The 20,128-nt window shown below is 48.9% G+C and overlaps 1 protein-coding gene across 1 annotated transcript; it reads left to right on the forward strand.

Annotated features, from left to right (window-relative positions):
- The first annotated feature begins 1,563 nt into the window (after positions 1-1,563).
- LOC130193442 (sodium/hydrogen exchanger 7-like) lies at positions 1,564-20,075 on the forward strand. Its single transcript, XM_056413879.1, has 16 exons — positions 1,564-1,974; positions 6,591-6,793; positions 6,906-6,983; positions 8,776-8,852; positions 9,248-9,360; positions 9,591-9,696; positions 10,215-10,356; positions 10,478-10,583; positions 11,076-11,164; positions 12,433-12,546; positions 12,931-13,042; positions 13,106-13,259; positions 16,290-16,353; positions 16,784-16,863; positions 17,682-17,787; positions 19,494-20,075. Exons 1-16 carry the CDS (start codon positions 1,716-1,718, stop codon positions 19,755-19,757), a joined length of 2,067 nt encoding a protein of 688 aa, XP_056269854.1. The 5' UTR covers positions 1,564-1,715; the 3' UTR covers positions 19,758-20,075.
- The last annotated feature ends 53 nt before the right edge of the window (positions 20,076-20,128 follow it).

The raw sequence follows: 20,128 nt of genomic DNA on the forward strand, positions 1-20,128 counted from the left end.
CATTTGCTCTGCACTCATACACACACTTTGCTTTTTGCACTCTGTCTATATTTAATATTTTGTGTATTTGATTTGTCAGTGTTGTTGTGTGTTGTGTATGCATGTGTGTTGTATATTTACATATATATTTTGTTTTGTATTTTACTTTTATTTTACTTGTATACTTCTATATCTTTCATCTCTGTTTCTTATATTTTGTGTTTTGTTTTTACTCTTGTGTGTTGCTGCTACTGTCACGACAAATTTCCCCTTGGGGATTAATAAAGTATATATCTATCTATCTAGAGCCTTTCCTGTGAGGTGGGAGGTCCTTTGTGATTTACTGAGTGTTCATTGGTTGTTCTTTTCCCAAAATGTTGACAGACAAACGGATTGACCAATCACGGTGAAGGTTTCGTGTGACGAGTTATTTCCGCGCCGCGTCCCCCGACACGTCGCCCCTCCGTTCCTCTGTGTGTCAGAGGGGGAGACGGGAGGAAGGAGGAGCAGGAGGAAACCCGACTGATTCATCCACGAGTTAAACTGATTTATGATCCTTATTTTCGCGGAGAAATAATTGTTTTAAAAACGGAAACAGTGTTAAACCGTACTGCCGCGGTTTGACACTCGGTTTGAGTGTAAAAACTTCAACGAACACCGGAAGTAAACAAAATTGCGTTAATTGCGTTAAAATATTTTAGTGCGTTAACGCGGCCAAATTAATCACATAGATTAACGCGTTAACGCTGACAGCCCTAATATATATACAGTATATATATTTTAAAAATCGTTTACATTTTTAAAAATACTTTTTATAAATATATTTACATATTTTATTTTTTACTTTAGTTATATATATATTATATATATTTTTAATACTTTCTATAAATATATTTACATATTTTATTTGTGTTACATCTACAAACATAAATATAAAGTTTAAACATATTTACATACATTTTACTTTGATTAATTTGTTGTGGTTTTTAAATGTATATACTTATTGCAGGGGTCGGGAACCTATGGCTTGCGAGCCAAATATGGCTCTTCCGGTGACGGCATATGGCTCGCAGACAATTTTGAGTTGAAAAAATATATATCCGCCCGCCCCCTGTAATTTTCTCTATCGCGCCAGATCACAGCAGAAGTAATGTCAGGTCCTTTTCTTCAAGTCGTCTTTGTTCTTTTATTAAACTAAACGTCTGTTATTGATCGTCTCTGCACAGCAGCATGTCATTCTGTCTCTACGTGTCGCGTTAACACTTCTCGGCTCTCCGTCTCGCGCGCCGCAGAGATCCGATGCCGGCGTGTGTGTGCATCGGGCGGAGCAAAGCAAAAGCCCCGTAGCAGCACCAGAAGTCGCATTAAAAGCAAGACATATTTAATTTATTATCCGTTAAAAATACTATATGGCTCTCAATGAAATATATTTGGCTTTTATGGCTCTCCCAGTCAAAAAGGTTCCTGACCCCTGACTTAGTGTGTGCGATGTGGTCTCCGCCACACTGGCAGCGCTCTTGCTCCGTGCTCGCGCTCTGACATCACGCGGCAGCGCGCTGTCCCTTTAAGGGGCGGGGCCTCCGCGCAGCCCGCCGCGGATCGCTTCCCCGCTCGGCTCAGCTGTGCTTACCTTCCAGCGGTGACATGGCATAGAGCCGCGCGCGGGTCCCCAGCAGCGACGCACCCTGCGCTAACCCACGAGCTCCGGCGCGGAGCCCCACGAGAGGACCACCGCGATGACGACGGCGAGGCCCCCGGGGCCCGCGTGGCTTCTACCGCTGCTGCTGCTGAGCGCGCCCCGCGGGCTGCGGGCGGAGGACGGCGGCGGAATGGAGGAGCTGGCCACGGAGAAGGAGGCGGAGGAGAGCCACCGGCAGGACAGCGTGAACCTGCTGACCTTCATCCTGCTGCTCACCCTCACCATCCTCACCATCTGGCTCTTCAAGCACCGCAGGGTGCGCTTCCTGCACGAGACCGGACTGGGCATGATTTACGGTGAGGCGCGGGCACGCGAGCGGCTCATGCACGCGCCGCAGGCTTCGCACGATTCAACGAAGGAAAAAATATTTTTTATTTCAAGTGAAGCGCGTCGTTTACATAGCGCCGCACGAGCTACGACGTCGGTGTAACGGGTCCGGTGCTCCGTCAGGCACGTGACGCGTGCTCCGGCTAACTGGAAGTGAGAAGTACATTTAATAAATAAGAACGCGCCTTAAAGGGCCAGTACACCCTATGAGTGCGTTGTTGTGATTGTTGCAGACTGTCGTGTCTCAACAGGTGTGTTCCTCTACGAACACCTGTGTGGCCAGTGAAGGACACACACGTAACCCGTGCTGGTTTAAAATAACACATTGTGTGTTAAGTTGTTTCCAGAATGAACCTCGTCTGTAGTTAAATCGCTTTAAAATACACTCAAAATAATTGATGTAAAATTCAGGTGACATTTATTGAATTTCATATTATTGAAACATTTGACAGATACACAAAATAAATGATTCAGCCGGTTGTGGCGGTTGAAGAAGTATTTATTATTAATCTAACTGAACAAACGATTCAGAGCAGAAGTGTTTGTTCAGTGAGATGAACTGAAACGACCTGAAGGACTGGGGCGGCTCATCAATGTGAGTGTCACACACACACACACACACACACACACACACACACACACACACACACACAGGATGAGCACCACACATTATTAAACAGTTACATCTTTAACATAAATAAAACATCCTTATTTAATGCCATTTGCAAACATTCATATCTGTAAATGTCAGATGAATTATTAGAAGGATGCATTTAATAATATGTATTTAACTTTGTACACATCCTCAAACTATTGCTCAATAACTGTGTCACCACAATGCATCATACAGGTTACACCATAGCATCTATGACCACTGTTACACATCTATGACCACTGTTACACATCTATGACCACTGTTGCACATCTATGACCACTGTTACACATCTATGACTACTGTTACACATCTATGACTACTGTTACACATCTATGACCACTGTTACACATCTATGACCACTGTTGCACATCTATGACCACTGTTACACATCTATGACCACTGTTACACATCTATGACCACTGTTACACATCTATGACCACTGTTACACATCTATGACCACTGTTGCACATCTATGACCACTGTTACACATCTATGACTACTGTTGCACATCTATGAACACTGTTACACATCTATGACCACTGTTGCACATCTATGACCACTGTTGCACATCTATGAACACTGTTACACATCTATGACCACTGTTGCACATCTATGAACACTGTTACACATCTATGACTACTGTTGCACATCTATGAACACTGTTACACATCTATGAACACTGTTACACATCTATGACCACTGTTACACATCTATGACTACTGTTGCACATCTATGACCACTGTTGCACATCTATGACCACTGTTGCACATCTATGACTACTGTTGCACATCTATGACCACTGTTGCACATCTATGACTACTGTTGCACATCTATGACCACTGTTACACATCTATGACCACTGTTACACATCTATGACCACTGTTACACATCTATGACCACTGTTGCACATCTATGACCACTGTTGCACATCTATGACCACTGTTGCACATCTATGACCACTGTTGCACATCTATGACTACTGTTGCACATCTATGACCACTGTTGCACATCTATGACCACTGTTGCACATCTATGACCACTGTTGCACATCTATGACCACTGTTGCACATCTATGACCACTGTTGCACATCTATGACCACTGTTGCACATCTATGACCACTGTTGCACATCTATGACCACTGTTACACATCTATGACCACTGTTACACATCTATGACCACTGTTGCACATCTATGACCACTGTTACACATCTATGACTACTGTTGCACATCTATGACCACTGTTGCACATCTATGACCACTGTTACACATCTATGACCACTGTTGCACATCTATGACCACTGTTGCACATCTATGACCACTGTTGCACATCTATGACCACTGTTACACATCTATGACTACTGTTGCACATCTATGACCACTGTTACACATCTATGACCACTGTTGCACATCTATGACCACTGTTACACATCTATGACCACTGTTGCACATCTATGACCACTGTTGCACATCTATGACCACTGTTGCACATCTATGACCACTGTTGCACATCTATGACCACTGTTACACATCTATGACCACTGTTGCACATCTATGACCACTGTTGCACATCTATGACCACTGTTACACATCTATGACCACTGTTGCACATCTATGACCACTGTTGCACATCTATGACCACTGTTGCACATCTATGACCACTGTTGCACATCTATGACCACTGTTGCACATCTATGACCACTGTTGCACATCTATGACCACTGTTACACATCTATGACCACTGTTGCACATCTATGACCACTGTTACACATCTATGACCACTGTTGCACATCTATGACCACTGTTGCACATCTATGAACACTGTTGCACATCTATGACCACTGTTACACATCTATGACCACTGTTGCACATCTATGACCACTGTTGCACATCTATGACCACTGTTGCACATCTATGACCACTGTTGCACATCTATGACCACTGTTGCACATCTATGACCACTGTTGCACATCTATGACCACTGTTGCACATCTATGACCACTGTTGCACATCTATGACCACTGTTGCACATCTATGACCACTGTTGCACATCTATGACCACTGTTGCACATCTATGACCACTGTTGCACATCTATGACCACTGTTGCACATCTATGACCACTGTTGCACATCTATGACCACTGTTGCACATCTATGACCACTGTTGCACATCTATGACCACTGTTGCACATCTATGACCACTGTTGCACATCTATGACCACTGTTGCACATCTATGACCACTGTTGCACATCTATGACCACTGTTGCACATCTATGACCACTGTTGCACATCTATGACCACTGTTGCACATCTATGACCACTGTTGCATCTATGACCACTGTTGCACATCTATGACCACTGTTGCACATCTATGACCACTGTTGCACATCTATGACCACTGTTGCACATCTATGACCACTGTTGCACATCTATGACCACTGTTGCACATCTATGACCACTGTTGCACATCTATGACCACTGTTGCACATCTATGACCACTGTTGCACATCTATGACCACTGTTGCACATCTATGACCACTGTTGCACATCTATGACCACTGTTGCACATCTATGACCACTGTTGCACATCTATGACCACTGTTGCACATCTATGACCACTGTTACACATCTATGACCACTGTTGCACATCTCCTGCGTCTCCCTGCCTTCCATGTGAAGCTGTGAGGCTGAAGGACTGTTGGTTGTCTTAAAGATGGCCGCCTGCCTCAGGGCCTGTTGCTCTAGGAGCTCGTTTGCTTTCCTGCATCAACGTCTCACAGAACTTCAACTGATTCTGAAGCTCGTTGGTCCTGAGCGCCCGCTCCGCCCCCCTCCCCTCCCGTTAACATTAACCAGCGACGTCCCGGAGGGGCTCAGACTTTGATCTGATGTTTTTTTCCTCCGAAGTGCGTGTGCGTGGCCCCTCGGTGCGTTTCTCGTATTTCGGGGTCGGACCCGGGAACCGAGACTCACGAGCTCCAGATGTGGTTTCCCTCTGTGCCACATGTGGAATGAAGTTATGAAAGAACCACAGCATGAAAGAGCTGTGGTTCAGTTTGATGGAGGTGGAGCGTCCACCGGGCCAGAGGTCAGAGGTCAGAGGCCTGCATGTGGACCGGCACCGGGTCCCCGTGTCGAGTCTCTGTGTTCCAGGTGCTCAGCTGGTTGTGGGGAGTCGACCTCAACGCTCACTCTCCCTTCTATGGCACTTCCTGTTTAAAAAACAACAACAAACCTCCCACGAATGGAAAGAACCTATAAAGTTTAAACTATTTAAAGTGTTTTCATCGAGATCCAGCAGGAGGTTTGATTTAATCCAACAACGGTTGTGAGTGAAACCCTCAGAGAGCCTGAAGAGAACAACAAACGTGACCTGCAGTGACCTTGATACGGGACGCGGTTCTGTTGACGTTGTTTTATCAACATGTTTACCTGGAACCACGACAGATAACAGAGGAACACAGACCAGAACCACCAGTCTGCAACCTCCTGGTTGTATAGAAGTCTATGCTTCATGTGATAAAGCTACATTCTCTCTCCTGACCACCAGGGGGCTCCTCTGGTTGTATAGAAGTCTATAGAATAAGACTCTTCTTTGATGCTCTATGTGATGTCGTGTAACGGTTCTCGTTGGTTCTCGTTGGTTTTCGTTGGTTCTCGTTGATCCTCGTTGGTTCTCATTGGTCCTCGTTGGTTCTCATTGATACTTGTTGGTTCTCGTTGGTCCTCGTTGGTCCTCGTTGGTTCTCATTGATCCTTGTTGGTTCTCATTGGTTCTCGTTGATCCTCGTTGGTCCTCGTTGGTCCTCGTTGGTTCTCGTTGGTCCTCGTTGGTTCTCGTTGGTCCTCGTTGGTCCTCGTTGGTTCTCGTTGGTCCTCGTTGGTTCTCATTGGTCCTCGTTGGTTCTCATTGGTTCTCGTTGGTCCCCAGGTTTGCTGGTGGGCGTGATCCTGCGGTACGGCATCCCGGCCACCAGCTTCCACCACAAGACTCCGCCCAGCTGCTCGCTGAAGGAGGGCCCGGTCAGCACCGTGCTGCTCAACATCAGCGGGAAGTTCTTCGAGTACACGCTGAAGGGCGAGATCAACTCTAGAGAGATCCACAACGTGGAGCAGAACGACATGCTGCGCAAGGTAGGGCCACCCCCCCACAGGGCCACATGGGCCAGTCCACCCCCCACAGGGCCACAAGGGCCAGTCCACGCCTCCACCACATGTCAACTCTTTGTCTTTTGGTCTTTTCCAGGTGACCTTTGACCCGGAAGTGTTCTTCAACATTTTGCTGCCTCCGATTATTTTCCACGCCGGCTACAGTCTGAAGCAGGTGAGTAAGTGTGTGTGTGTGTGTGTGTGTCTGTGTGTGAGTCTGTGTGTGAGTCTGTGTGTGTGTGAGAGAGACAGGGAGTGGTGTGGGCATCTCTGCATCAGGGCTGTGGGGCAGTAGTGTACTAAGCCCCCCCCCCCCCCTCGAGAGGAAGCAGATGGAGTCCTGTGAGGACAGAGCCGTGTTACCGTGTCACGTGACCCTGTGTTACCGTGTCACGTGACCCTGTGTTACCGTGTCACGTGACCCTGTGTTACCGTGTCACGTGACCTGTGTTACCATGTCCCGGGACCTGTGTTACCGTGTCCCGTGTTACCGTGTCCCGGGACCTGTGTCACGTGACCTGTGTTACCGTGTCACGTGACCCCCCATGTTACCGTGTCACGTGACCCCATGTTACCGTGTCCCGGGACCTGTGTTACCGTGTCACGTGACCTGTGTTACCGTGTCGTGTTACCGTGTCACGTGACCCCGTGTTACCGTGTCACGTGACACCGTGTCCCGGGACCTGTGTTACCGTGTCACGTGACCTGTGTTACCGTGTCCCGTGTTACCGTGTCCCGGGACCTGTGTCACGTGACCTGTGTTACCATGTCACGTGACACCGTGTCACGTGACCTGTGTTACCGTGTCACGTGACCCCATGTTACCGTGTCACGGGACCCCGTGTTACCGTGTCCCGGGACCTGTGTTACCGTGTCACGTGACACCGTGTCCTGTGACCCCGTGTCCCGTGACCCTGTGTTACCGTGTCACGTGACCTGTGTTACCGTGTCACGTGACCCCGTGTTACGTGACCTGTGTTACCGTGTTACGTGACCTGTGTTACCGTGTCACGTGACCCCGTGTTACCGTGTCCCGGGACCTGTGTTACCGTGTCCCGTGTTACCGTGTCCCGGGACCTGTGTCACGTGACCTGTGTTACCGTGTCACGTGACCTGTGTTACCGTGTCACGTGACCCCGTGTTACCGTGTCACGTGACCTGTGTTACCGTGTCACGTGACCCCATGTTACCGTGTCCCGGGACCTGTGTTACCGTGTCACGTGACCTGTGTTACCGTGTCACGTGACCCTGTGTTACCGTGTCACGTGACCCTGTGTTACCGTGTCACGTGACCCTGTGTTACCGTGTCCCGTGACCCCGTGTCCCGTGTTACCGTGTCCCAGGACCTGTGTTACCGTGTCACGTGACCTGTGTTACCGTGTCACGTGACCTGTGTTACCGTGTCACGTGACCTGTGTTACCGTGTCACGTGACCCCGTGTTACGTGACCTGTGTTACCGTGTCACGTGACACCGTGTCCCGGGACCTGTGTTACCGTGTCCCGGGACCTGTGTTACCGTGTCACGTGACCTGTGTTACCGTGTCACGTGACCTGTCTTACCGTGTCACGGGACGCGTGTTACCGTGTTACGAGACCTGTGTTACCGTGTCACGTGACCCCGTGTTACCGTGTCCCGGGACCTGTGTTACCGTGTCACGTGACCTGTGTTACCGTGTCACGGGACCTGTGTTACCGTGTCACGGGACGTGTGTTACCGTGTCACGGGACGTGTGTTACCGTGTCACGTGACCTGTGTTACCGTGTCACGGGACCTGTGTTACCGTGTCACGGGACCTGTGTTACCGTGTCACGGGACCTGTGTTACCGTGTCACGTGACCCGTGTTACCGTGTCACGTGTTACCGTGTCCCGGGACCTGTGTTACCGTGTCACGTGACCCCGTGTTACCGTGTCCCGGGACCTGTCCCCTCTAACGTGTCTCTTCTTGTCTCTTCTTCCTCCTCCAGAGACACTTCTTCAGGAACCTGGGCTCCATCATAACGTATGCGTTCCTGGGCACCGCCATCTCTTGTTTTATTATCGGGTGAGGATCCACTTCCTGTTCCCGGGCTGCTCAACGTGACTCTAGCTTATTGAATGATCCTGAAGACGCTTCTCCAGGGAGTCTCAAAGTCTTCATCACTGATCGTCTGCTCTGGTCTTTAAATTTACTTTGATTTTGTACAGCCCAAAATTACAAATGTGCCTCCCTGGACACGCCCCCAAAGACACGCCCCCAATAGTATCATGATGAACGTAAACAAACAACATGGCTGCTGTAGACGCTGGAGGAAGACTCTGGTCTCTTTTTAATCTCAGAGCTTTTGCTTCATTAATTGAAATAAGAATTTGAACAAAACTAATGTTAGCAGAAGATGATCAGAGCGCTGTGTACCTGTCTGTCTCACCTGACTCACCTGTCTACTCGTCTGTCTCCAGGAACCTGATGTACGGCGTGGTCAAACTCATGCAGGCGGTCGGCCAGCTGACCGACAAGTTCTACTACACCGACTGCCTCTTCTTCGGGGCCATCATGTCGGCCACGGACCCAGGTACGCCACCTGTCTGTCTGTCTGTGACCTACCTACCTGTCTGTGTATCTACTTGTACCCGGGTACCTCTTTTATTGCGTTTGTAATATTCTTAACATGTTTTATTGTGTTTTTAACATATTTATTGTGTTTTTAACGTATCTATTGTGTTTTAATGTGTGTTAACGTGTTTTCCCTATGTTTTTAACATGTTTTTAACATGTGTAACCTGTGTTATCGGTCTCCTGCAGTCACCGTGCTGGCCATCTTCAACGAGCTGCACGCTGACGGGGACCTGTACGCGCTGCTGTTCGGGGAGAGCGTGCTGAACGACGCGGTGGCCATCGTGCTGTCCTCGTGAGTGCTCTGGCGCCCCCTGCTGGACGGGGCGATGCATTGCGTATACCCACACACGCTATCACATGTGTACATCAGTTAGTCTGTTGAGTCTACGGCTTCATCCTTTATTTATTTAAATACTTAGAAAATTGTTATTGCCTACGGCGTAAGTCTTTAATTTATTAACATATTTATAAAGTTAAACTTCAGTAAAACTGGTTTAACGGACGACATCATCCGGCTTCTCTCTGCTGGCTCTGGAATTTATTTCAGAATTTAATTTATAATCTTGTCTCCAGATGAAATATTGATCCCTCAGTGGTTCTGAGGCTCAGATGTGTCTTTGCCTTCAGGACCCCTCGGCTTCAGAAGAGCAGATAAAGACTTTAATTCACTTGTTAAATTATTGATATTATTATTTAATTTATGACATAATTTAATTTATATATTTAACTTGTATTTGATTGATTTGAGTTTCATAGGCACATGAATTAGCCCACATGATGATGAGTGTTCTGATGCCCGTGTCGGCTCAGGTCCATCATGGCGTACCAGCCCAGCGGAGCCAACACCCACATGTTCGACGCCGCAGCGTTCTTCAAGTCCGTGGGCGTGTTCCTGGGCATCTTCAGCGGCTCCTTCGTGATGGGGGCCGCCACCGGCGTCGTCACCGCGCTCATATCCTCCCACTTCCTGTTTGGAGGAAACACTGAGACAACGTTTATCTACACGTGTATTCAGGGTTGTTGTTGTTGGTCTTTGAGTTGTTGTTGTTGTTTAGTCTTTAACTGACGTCCACGTCACCAAGTTCACCAAACTGCACTGTTTCCCTCTGCTGGAGACCGCCCTCTTCTTCCTCATGTCCTGGAGCACCTTCCTGCTGGCCGAGGCCTGCGGGTTCACAGGTGTGTGTGTGTGTGGGGGGGGAGGAGAAGAAAGAGTGGGGGGTAAGCGGGTATTTTATGACATTTTATTCTTGAACCTTTTCTTTAGATTTTTGGTAATTTCTTTTTTTTGGACTTTTTTTCACACATTTTCAATTATTTTTCTGACATTTTACAGACATTTCCTCCACATGGCTTTTATTATTTTAGGAATTGTAACGTTCCACGTGTGTTTGACATTCATTCACATATTGTAGAGATATTCTCACTATCATCATATTTTAACTTTATTCAACGTATTCTTCTCTCACTTTGTCGTCTTTTGGTTTTACAATCTTGTTTTTTGTTATTTCAATTTTTTTTTAATATTTGTTTTTATTCTTTACGGATGAAGATCAAGTTAAAAGTTGAAGACTTTACTCCAATAACTCCCACAATGCATCTGGATGCATGTTCGATGAGTCGTTCTCATACGTCATGACTGAAGCTGTGTCATGTGACCTTTGACCTCAGGCGTGGTGGCGGTGCTGTTCTGTGGCATCACTCAGGCGCACTACACCTGCAACAACCTGTCGGCCGAGTCCAACAAGCGCACCAAGCAGGTACCTCACTTCCTGTTCCCCCCAGCAGGTACCTCACTTCCTGTTCCCCCCAGCAGGTACATCACTTCCTGTTCCACCAAGCAGGTACCTCACTTCCTGTTCCCCCAAGCAGGTACCTCACTTCCTGTTCCCCCAGCAGGTACCTCACTTCCTGTTCCCCCCAGCAGGTACCTCACTTCCTGTTCCCCCCAGCAGGTACCTCACTTCCTGTTCCCCCCAGCAGGTACCTCACTTCCTGTTCCCCCAAGCAGGTACCTCACTTCCTGTTCCCCCAAGCAGGTACCTCACTTCCTGTTCCCCCCAGCAGGTACCTCACTTCCTGTTCCCCCCAGCAGGTACCTCACTTCCTGTTCCCCCAGCAGGTACCTCACTTCCTGCTCCCCCAAGCAGGTACCTCACTTCCTGTTCCCCCAAGCAGGTACCTCACTTCCTGTTCCCCCAAGCAGGTACCTCACTTCCTGTTCCCCCCAAGCAGGTACCTCACTTCCTGTTCCCCCAAGCAGGTACCTCACTTCCTGTTCCCCAAGCAGGTACCTCACTTCCTGTTCCCCCCAAGCAGGTACCTCACTTCCTGTTCCCCCCAAGCAGGTACCTCACTTCCTGTTCCCCCCAAGCAGGTACCTCACTTCCTGTTGCCCCCAAGCAGGTACCTCACTTCCTGTCCCCCGCCCCCCCATCAGGTACCTCACTTCCTGTCCCCCCCAAGCAGGTACCTCACTTCCTGTTCCCCCAAGCAGGTACCTCACTTCCTGTCCCCCCCCAAGCAGGTACCTCACTTCCTGTTCCCCCAAGCAGGTACCTCACTTCCTGTCCCCCAAGCAGGTCCCTCACTTCCTGTCCCCCAAGCAGGTACCTCACTTCCTGTCCCCAAGCAGGTACCTCACTTCCTGTTCCCCCAAGCAGGTACCTCACTTCCTGTTCCCCCCAAGCAGGTACCTCACTTCCTGTTGCCCCCAAGCAGGTACCTCACTTCCTGTCCCCCCCCCACCATGTTCTCCTCTAAATGAAAGTAAAGACTCTTTTACTGCAACTTCAAGCCGCGCTGGTATCTCCTACGTTAGTTTTGACCTTGAAGCGCTCCAAGTTCTGCTGCTGCTACGTTAGCTAGCGAGGTTAGCTCGTTAGGGTGGGGGGGGGGCTCCTCGTGTCCTCAGGACAACAGTATGCATGTCCCTCTGAAGCAGTGCATTGTGGGAGCCCTCAGCAGCGTGTCCCTCTGAAGGTGTGTGTGTTGAAGCAGTGCATTGTGGGTGCTTGTCGCCCTGCAGCTGTTCGAGGTGCTTCACTTCCTGGCGGAGAACTTCATCTTCTCCTACATGGGCCTGGCGCTCTTCACCTTCCAGAACCACGTCTTCAGCCCCATCTTCATCGTCGGGGCCTTCGTATCCTAACAGCCCGGGGTCAGAGGTCATGAGCCGGGGTCAGAGGTCGTGGGTCAGAGGTCATGTCTTTGTCTCTTTGTGGTTCTGAGGCTCTTTCTGTATGTTGGGCCTCTGTCTGGTTTCTCTTGAGTGACGCATCATAGATGAGGGCCTGAGGACCCTGAACCCCCCCATCCTCTAGTGGTCCTCTATGCCCCCCCCATCCTCTAGTGGTCCTCTATGCCCCCCCCCCCATCCTCTAGTGGTCCTCTATGCCCCCCCCCCCCATCCTCTAGTGGTCCTCTATGCCCCCCATCCTCTAGTGGCCTCTATGCCCCCCATCCTCTAGTGGTCCTCTATGCCCCCCCCCATCCTCTAGTGGTCCAGTCCTTAACCGGCGGTCAGACCTCCATCTTCATCGGCAGAGCCTTCAACATCTACCCGCTGTCCTTCCTCCTGAACCTCGGCCGGAGGCACAAGATCAAAGGAAACTTCCAGCACATGATGATGTTTGCAGGTATGATGAAGATGAAGATAATGGTGGTGGTGGTGATGATGATGATGATGATGTTCTCTCCAGGCCTGCGGGGGGCGATGGCGTTCGCGCTGGCCATCCGGGACACGGCGACCTACGCCCGCCAGATGATGTTCACCACCACGCTGCTCATCGTCTTTTTCACCGTCTGGGTGTTCGGCGGCGGGACGACGCCCATGTTGTCATGGCTACACATCCGGTAAACTTTAGTACAACATTCACCAACAAGTAAATAATAACAATATAAACTAGAATGGGCACTCGGTAGAGCGCATACCTTCGCATATCACAAGATTGGGCATTGAATTATGAACATTTTGGCATTAGTTGCATGCCAATTGGACAAAAATGTATCGTGCTATGGTAAAAAAAGAGTTTGACCTTTCCATGACCTTGACCTTTGACCCGATTGATCCCAAAATCTAATCAAATGGTCCCCGGATAATAACCAATCATCCCACCAAATTTCATGCGATTCAAGAACATTTTGACCTGTTCATGACCTTTGACCTTGACCTTTGACCCGATCGATCCCAAAATCTAGTCAACTGGTCCCCGGATAATAAACAATCATCCCACCAAATTTCATGCGATTCGGTTCAATACTTTTTGAGTTCTGCGAAAGATTTTGACCTGTTCATGACCTTTGACCCTATCGATCCCAAAATCTAATCAACTGGTCCCCGGATAATAAACAATCATCCCACCAAATTTCATGCGATTCGGTTCAATACTTTTTGAGATTTGCGAATAACACGCATACAAATAAATAAATAAATAAATACACAGCGATCAAAACATAACCTTCCGGCATTTTCAATGCGAAGGTAATGACCTCATGAAAGACGTTAACGGAAGGTGTTTGGCCCGTGTTGTCCAGCAGGTGGCGCCAGAGATCTTTAGGAGATATCTGCCCATGAAGCCAGTTAATAAACGAACCTGATCATATTTCTACATTAAAGCAACACTATGTAACTTTTGGACCTTAAAATAACAGCACCGACCTCGTCCGGTCGGTGCTGGGCCCGTTCACAGTGTTCCTGTGCAGTCTTCTATTAGTGATCCCGCCCGTTGGTATGAATCCAAAATAGAAAGTCGCCGGATTGCTGCCGTTCTGAGTCCGCCGCCTGTCAGCGCGCTCCAAACAAAAAAACCCTAGCGTCACCTCCCCCTCGTCACCTTTTATAACCCGTGACACGTACAAATAATAATAATAATAATATTATAATACAGGACAACACATGATCCCAACTCAATACAAGTGTATGCGAGGCTGCATCTATCGTCACTGGGTATTTACGACACTGAAATCGATACCTAAATACCTAAAAACCTGAAGGGGGCGCCAAAAGTGAAAAGTTACATAGTGTTGCTTTAAATAAATCAAATTAAAAAAAATACATTTTTTAATGAACTGATTTAAATAATCTGAACTAAATTAGTAAAAACAGATTTATATGAAATAAAACACTAAAATTAAAAGAGTAGGAACGAGTTTCCCAGTGAGCCGGAGGTGAAGCCGGACCATGATGCACTGGGGGGGCCGGACCATGATGCACTGGGAGGGCCGGACCATGATGCGGGGGGGGGGGGGCGGCGGACCATGATGCACTGGGGGGCTCTCGGGGTTCCGTGAAGCGGATCATGTGCTGGTGGTCAGAGAACGAGAGACGCCTCCTCAGACCGAGAGAGACTGAGGTTTTTAGTTTGTACTAACCCAATAGTGTGTGTGTGTGTGTGTGTGTGTGTAGCCATGGGCACAGCAACGCGCCGCAGGAAGAGCGACTTCAGCATGGAGAGTGGGAGTACTCCAGGTGCTGTATCTGACTGACCTGGTGGTGCTGGAAGGACGGGGGGGGAGTGGTCTGTGTGTGGGGGGGGGGGGGAGAGTGTGTGTGTGTGTGTGGTTCAGATGGGAATCTTTCTTTTCACGGTTTACTTCTGTTTTTCTGACGAAGGGGAACATCGGGCATGGATGTTATGAAGGAAGGGAGACGCTCAGTCTCTTAAAGGGCCAGTACCCATGTTCTAAAGTGTTTATGTGACCTTCTTAAAGGGCCAGTACTGATGTTCTGAAGTGTTTCTGTGACCTTCTTAAAGGGCCAGTACTGATGTTCTGAAGTGTTTCTGTGACCTTCTTAAAGGGCCAGTACCCATGTTCTAAAGTGTTTCTATGAGCTTCTTCTCCTCCAGAGTTTTCCTGCAGCAGATGAAGTGAAGTTCTCAGTTTCAGTGAAGTCTCTATTGATAACATCTCCTCCTCTTCACCCTTCTGAGGGGCCCTGAAGCTGTGAACTCTGTGCTTGTTCCTTCAGCACTTGGTCTTCATCTCAGACCGTCCGGTTCAACGACCTCCATGTGACCTCCACCCCTGAAGACCTTGGTGTGTGTGTGGTGATGAAAGGATAGATAGCCTGAGGCCTCCTGGCCTCGGGGATTAGACTCCTCCCCTTCATCACCTCTGCTGGTGTTGAGTTTAATCTTCCTCTGTTGGGTCGTAAGACACACCATGGGGGGGGGGGCAGATGGTTAGCTTAGCACAAGGAGTGTAAACCAGAGTGGGGGCCTAGCCCCTGAGCTTCATGACGTCGCCCTTCTGTTTGTCTCGTTTTGAAGCCTGAGGTTCCGCATGTTGTTCGTCGCCATCTTGGTTTATTTGGGTCACCGTCATCTTGCTACGTTAGCCGTTGCTACCTTGATTATTTGGGCGTCGCCATCTTGGTTCGTTGGCCGTTTCTGTCTCTGGAGTTAGGCCCCTCCCCCTCCTGGCTTTTGGTCGTCGCCATCTTGTTTTTGTTCCCTCGTCTGCAACAAGAGGAGCGACGCTAGCTGGCGGCTCCCCGTCGTCGTGCTAAGCTAACTAGCGTCAGCATTAAGAGAACAGTTCAATATGTTATTTACTGTGTCCACACATTTCCTGGTTTGTTTATACATGTTTTTTTTGGTGACAGTTTGGACACAAAGGTTAACTCGTGATGGTTCAGGTCTTGCATGCTGAGTGTCTCTCAGGGTCCTGGGGTCATGGGGGGTCATGGGGTCTGGACTTCAGGCTGAGTTCCTTTATCGGTGAAAACGGAGCTCGTTCTCCACAGAAGTGTTTCTGTCTGTGTTCGTCTCCTCTGACTCTGAGTCACACGGATCCGCCTCACGCTGAAGACCTGCAGGGGTCACCAGAGGTCACCGCCGCGTTCAGGGACTTCAGCCTGACGTGTTTGTTTCTGGGTTTCAGGGTCGGAGTGGATCCAGATCAAGACCAGCAGCCCTGCGTAGACAGCTTCCAGGTCCTGCAGGGGGTGAGGCCTCCGACACGAGTCACGTTTGTTTGTTTGTTTTCATCATAGCACTATTTTGTTTTTGTTCGTTCACTTAATATTATTCTATTTTTTTAATATATTCAATATTATTATTCTATTTTGTTTTAATATATTGTACATGTGTGTGTGTATATATATATATATATATACATTTTTGTTAAAGTCCCCTTGCAAGATTAATTAAATACATATTTGATGATTTTAAGATGCTCACGACTTCACAAACAAAACATTGTCTTGTCCGGTTTTGTTGTTGTTGTTGTGTTTGCAGGAGGCTCCCAGGTTGTTGTTGTTGTGTTTGCAGGAGGCTCCCAGGTTGATGTTGTGTTTGCAGGAGGCTCCCAGGTTGTTGTTGTTGTTGTGTTTGCAGGAGGCTCCCAGGTTGATGTTGTTGTTGTTGTGTTTGCAGGAGGGCTCCCAGGTGGAAGGACAGAAGACCAAGCAGGAGAGCGCCTGGCTCTTCAGACTCTGGTACAGCTTCGACCACAAGTATCCTTCCTGTTGTTGTTGTTGCACATACTGGTTTTAATTTATACACTGTGGTCTCTAGAGGACCAGGACTACACGGAGGTCTCTAGAGGACCAGGACTAAGTGAGGCTGGTTCAGGACCAGTTAGTGTGTCGTCACTGTGACTTTAATTGAATCAGCTGGTCCTCCCACTGCGGTGCGTTCAGGCGTCTCGTCTCCAGTCAGGAAGTCAGGACGCTCTCTCTGTGTGTTTGTTGTTCTGGGATCACAAGAATCCATCAACATGTTTGTTGTTGCCTAGTGAACCAGAACCACCAGAGACCCTCACCCTGGAGACTGGATGAGGACCAGCACACACACACACACACACAGACCCACACACACACAGACACACAGACACACACACACACACACACACACACTCTGTGGAACCCCAAAGGTTCCTGAAGCCTCTTTAATAACTGACCCTCCACTGAAGACCTGAAGGTACTAACCAAACTAACCAGACTAACCAAACTAACCAAACTAACCAGACTAACCAGACTAACCAGACTAAACCAGACTAACCTGACTAAACCAGACTAACCTGACTAAACCAGACTAACCTGACTAAACCAGACTAACCTGACTAAACCAGACTAACCAGACTAACCAGACTAACCAAACTAACCAAACTAACCAGACTAACCAAACTAACCAGACTAACCAAACTAACCAGACTCACCAGACTAACCAAACTAACCAGACTAACCAGACTCACCAGACTAACCTGACTAACCAAACTAACCAGACTAACCAGACTCACCGATGTTAACCGGTTTTCCTGAACGCCGCTCAGCTACCTGAAGCCCATTCTGACTCACAGTGGGCCGCCGCTCACCTCCACGCTGCCGGCCTCCTGCGGCCGGCTGGCCAGCTGCCTGACCAGCCGGCAGGCCTACGAGGTGAGTGTCAACCCGCCGTTAGAGAGACTTCTATACAACCAGAGGAGTCGCCCCCTGGTGGTCTCTGTATCCAGAAGCCCCCCTTCGCTCTCTCTCTGAATACAGAAGTAGCTTCAGAGGAAGCCGGCTGTCGAGCAGCTTTTCTGCATTCAGAGGACACAAAAGACTCTTTTCAGCTCGACGATGTCCTGAAGGACTCGCTCTCATATTTGACGGTCACACTCTAACGTGGATTCACGCTTCACTGTCATGAACTCTAAATATAGTTTCCCCTCCATGTACCACTACTCACCACGGTGGCTGTTGCTCTATTCACAGACTTTAAGCCTTTTATCCTCGCTGGTCTGCTCTGCTGGTTTGAGGACGCTCAGTCGGGGAGACGGATGAAACACAGCTTCTTTGCTGCTTCCTCTTTTCGTTATGGATATTATGAAATGGGGGAAGACTCCAATGTTCTACGGACGTCAACCTCAAATTGTAGAACATTTAAACCGTGGTTGTAGAAGCTGAATGGCTTTGAATACTAACTTTAAACCTTTAACGGCGTGCTATAAAGAGACTGAGGGAGGGTCTGGTTGGCTGTATATTATATTTCAGTCTCTTTTTCTGCTTCATAAGTTTCCTCTCTCCGAGAAACGACCTGAAGTATCTAAAAGCGGTTTGGATCCTCAAAACGTGAAGGAAAGGTCACTGGACCGACCTTTAACCAAAGGAACGAGAATTATTTTACATATATATATGTCGTACATACGAGACGCTAAGTCGTAAATATAGTCAATTTATGAGCTAGTAAGTCATTATAATGACGTGTTATGCATGCACACAAAGGATGATGACTTCCTGTTGCTTACAGAAACACAGCTCTATATCAGTGCGAGAGAGATACACTATATTGATTGAGTTTACATTTGATATCAACCTAAATATGTTTCTACAACTTTTGTCTATTTTCACAAGTAAATACCTTTTAATGACCAGATAACAGCCTGATGGATACTTTTTAGGATAATTGCGAGAGAGATGGCGTTATGTAATTGTATGTTTCTTTAGTGGTTGTTGATCCTCTCATGAGCGTAATCCCATGACCCGGCGTTAACTCCTCCCCCGGGGACACGAGGACACGCTATTGATCCATCAGCCAGTCGGTTAGACTGAAACCTCACAGCTCTTCACGACTTACCCAGCATGCAATGTGTGCTTTTAAGGGACTTTTCTAAAAGCGCAGCACAGGCCGCTGTGTCTCCCTCTGTGTGTGTGTGTCCTATCTGTTTGTGTGTGTCCCCACTCTGTATCCTTTACAAGACGCTGTGTGTCCCCTCCATATGCGTGTCCCCACTCTGTATCCTTTACGAGACGCTGTGTGTCCCCTCCATATGCGTGTCCCCACTCTGTATCCTTTACGAGACGCTGTGTGTCCCCTCCTTATGCGTGTCCCCACTCTGTATCCTTTACGAGACGCTGTGTGTCCCCTCCTTATGCGTGTCCCCACTCTGTATCCTTTACGAGACGCTGTGTGTCCCCTCCTTATGCGTGTCCCCACTCTGTATCCTTTACAAGACACTGTGTGTCCCCTCCTTATGCGTGTCCCCACTCTGTATCCTTTACAAGACGCTGTGTGTCCCCTCCTTATGCGTGTCCCCACTCTGTATCCTTTACGAGACGCTGCTTCCTCCTCCCATGCCCCACTGTGTGTGTGTTGTGTTCAGGAACAGATGAGGGACCAGGACTCTGAAATATTTCGCAACGACTCCGACCTGACCTTCACGTTCGGGGACGCGTCCATCACGTCTAACGGGGCGTCCGGCGCCGCCACCGGCGGGGAGGCGGCCGGAGGTTCAGGCTGGAGCGCCAACGGCAAGAGGAGCGGCAGCACCTCGGAGGAGGCGCTGGAGCGCGAGCTGGACTCCCGCGAGCAGGAGCTGCTGAGCCGAGGCACGCGTCTGGTGTTCCCCATCGAAGATCACATCTGACACCCCCACCACCGTCCAGCCCCCCCCCACCCGCCCCTCATGCCCCCCCACCGTCCAGCCCCCCCCCCGACTCGCCACCCAGACCGCCTCCAGTCCTTCAGAGGGCTTCAGAGCTCGAGGGGCTCGTCCTCCAGGAGACATTTGATTTCCAAAACCCGCTTAACGCTCTGAGTGTTCAGCTGCAGAAGAAGAAGGGCGGCCCTCTCTCGTCATGTGACCTCTGTCAGAGCTGCGTCTCCATCTCATCTAGTTGTGTGTGTGTGTGTGTGTGTGTGTGTGTGTGTGTGTGTGTGTGTGTGTGTGTGTGTGTGTGTGTGTGTGTGTGTGTGTGTGTGTGTGTGTGTGTGTGTGTGTGTGTGTGTGTGTGTGTG

This window comes from Pseudoliparis swirei, chromosome 5, assembly GCF_029220125.1.
Source record: "Pseudoliparis swirei isolate HS2019 ecotype Mariana Trench chromosome 5, NWPU_hadal_v1, whole genome shotgun sequence".
NCBI classification, from domain to species: Eukaryota; Metazoa; Chordata; class Actinopteri; order Perciformes; family Liparidae; genus Pseudoliparis; species Pseudoliparis swirei.

Bases quoted from the DNA above. Each gene is read 5' to 3' on its own strand.
- LOC130193442 (XM_056413879.1), top strand. From the start codon at position 1,716: ATGACGACGGCGAGGCCCCCGGGGCCCGCGTGGCTTCTACCGCTGCTG. The intron at 9,697-10,214 runs GTGAGTGCTCTG...GTGTCGGCTCAG, and splicing joins GTGGCCATCGTGCTGTCCTC to GTCCATCATGGCGTACCAGC. The intron at 10,584-11,075 runs GTGTGTGTGTGT...CTTTGACCTCAG, and splicing joins CGAGGCCTGCGGGTTCACAG to GCGTGGTGGCGGTGCTGTTC.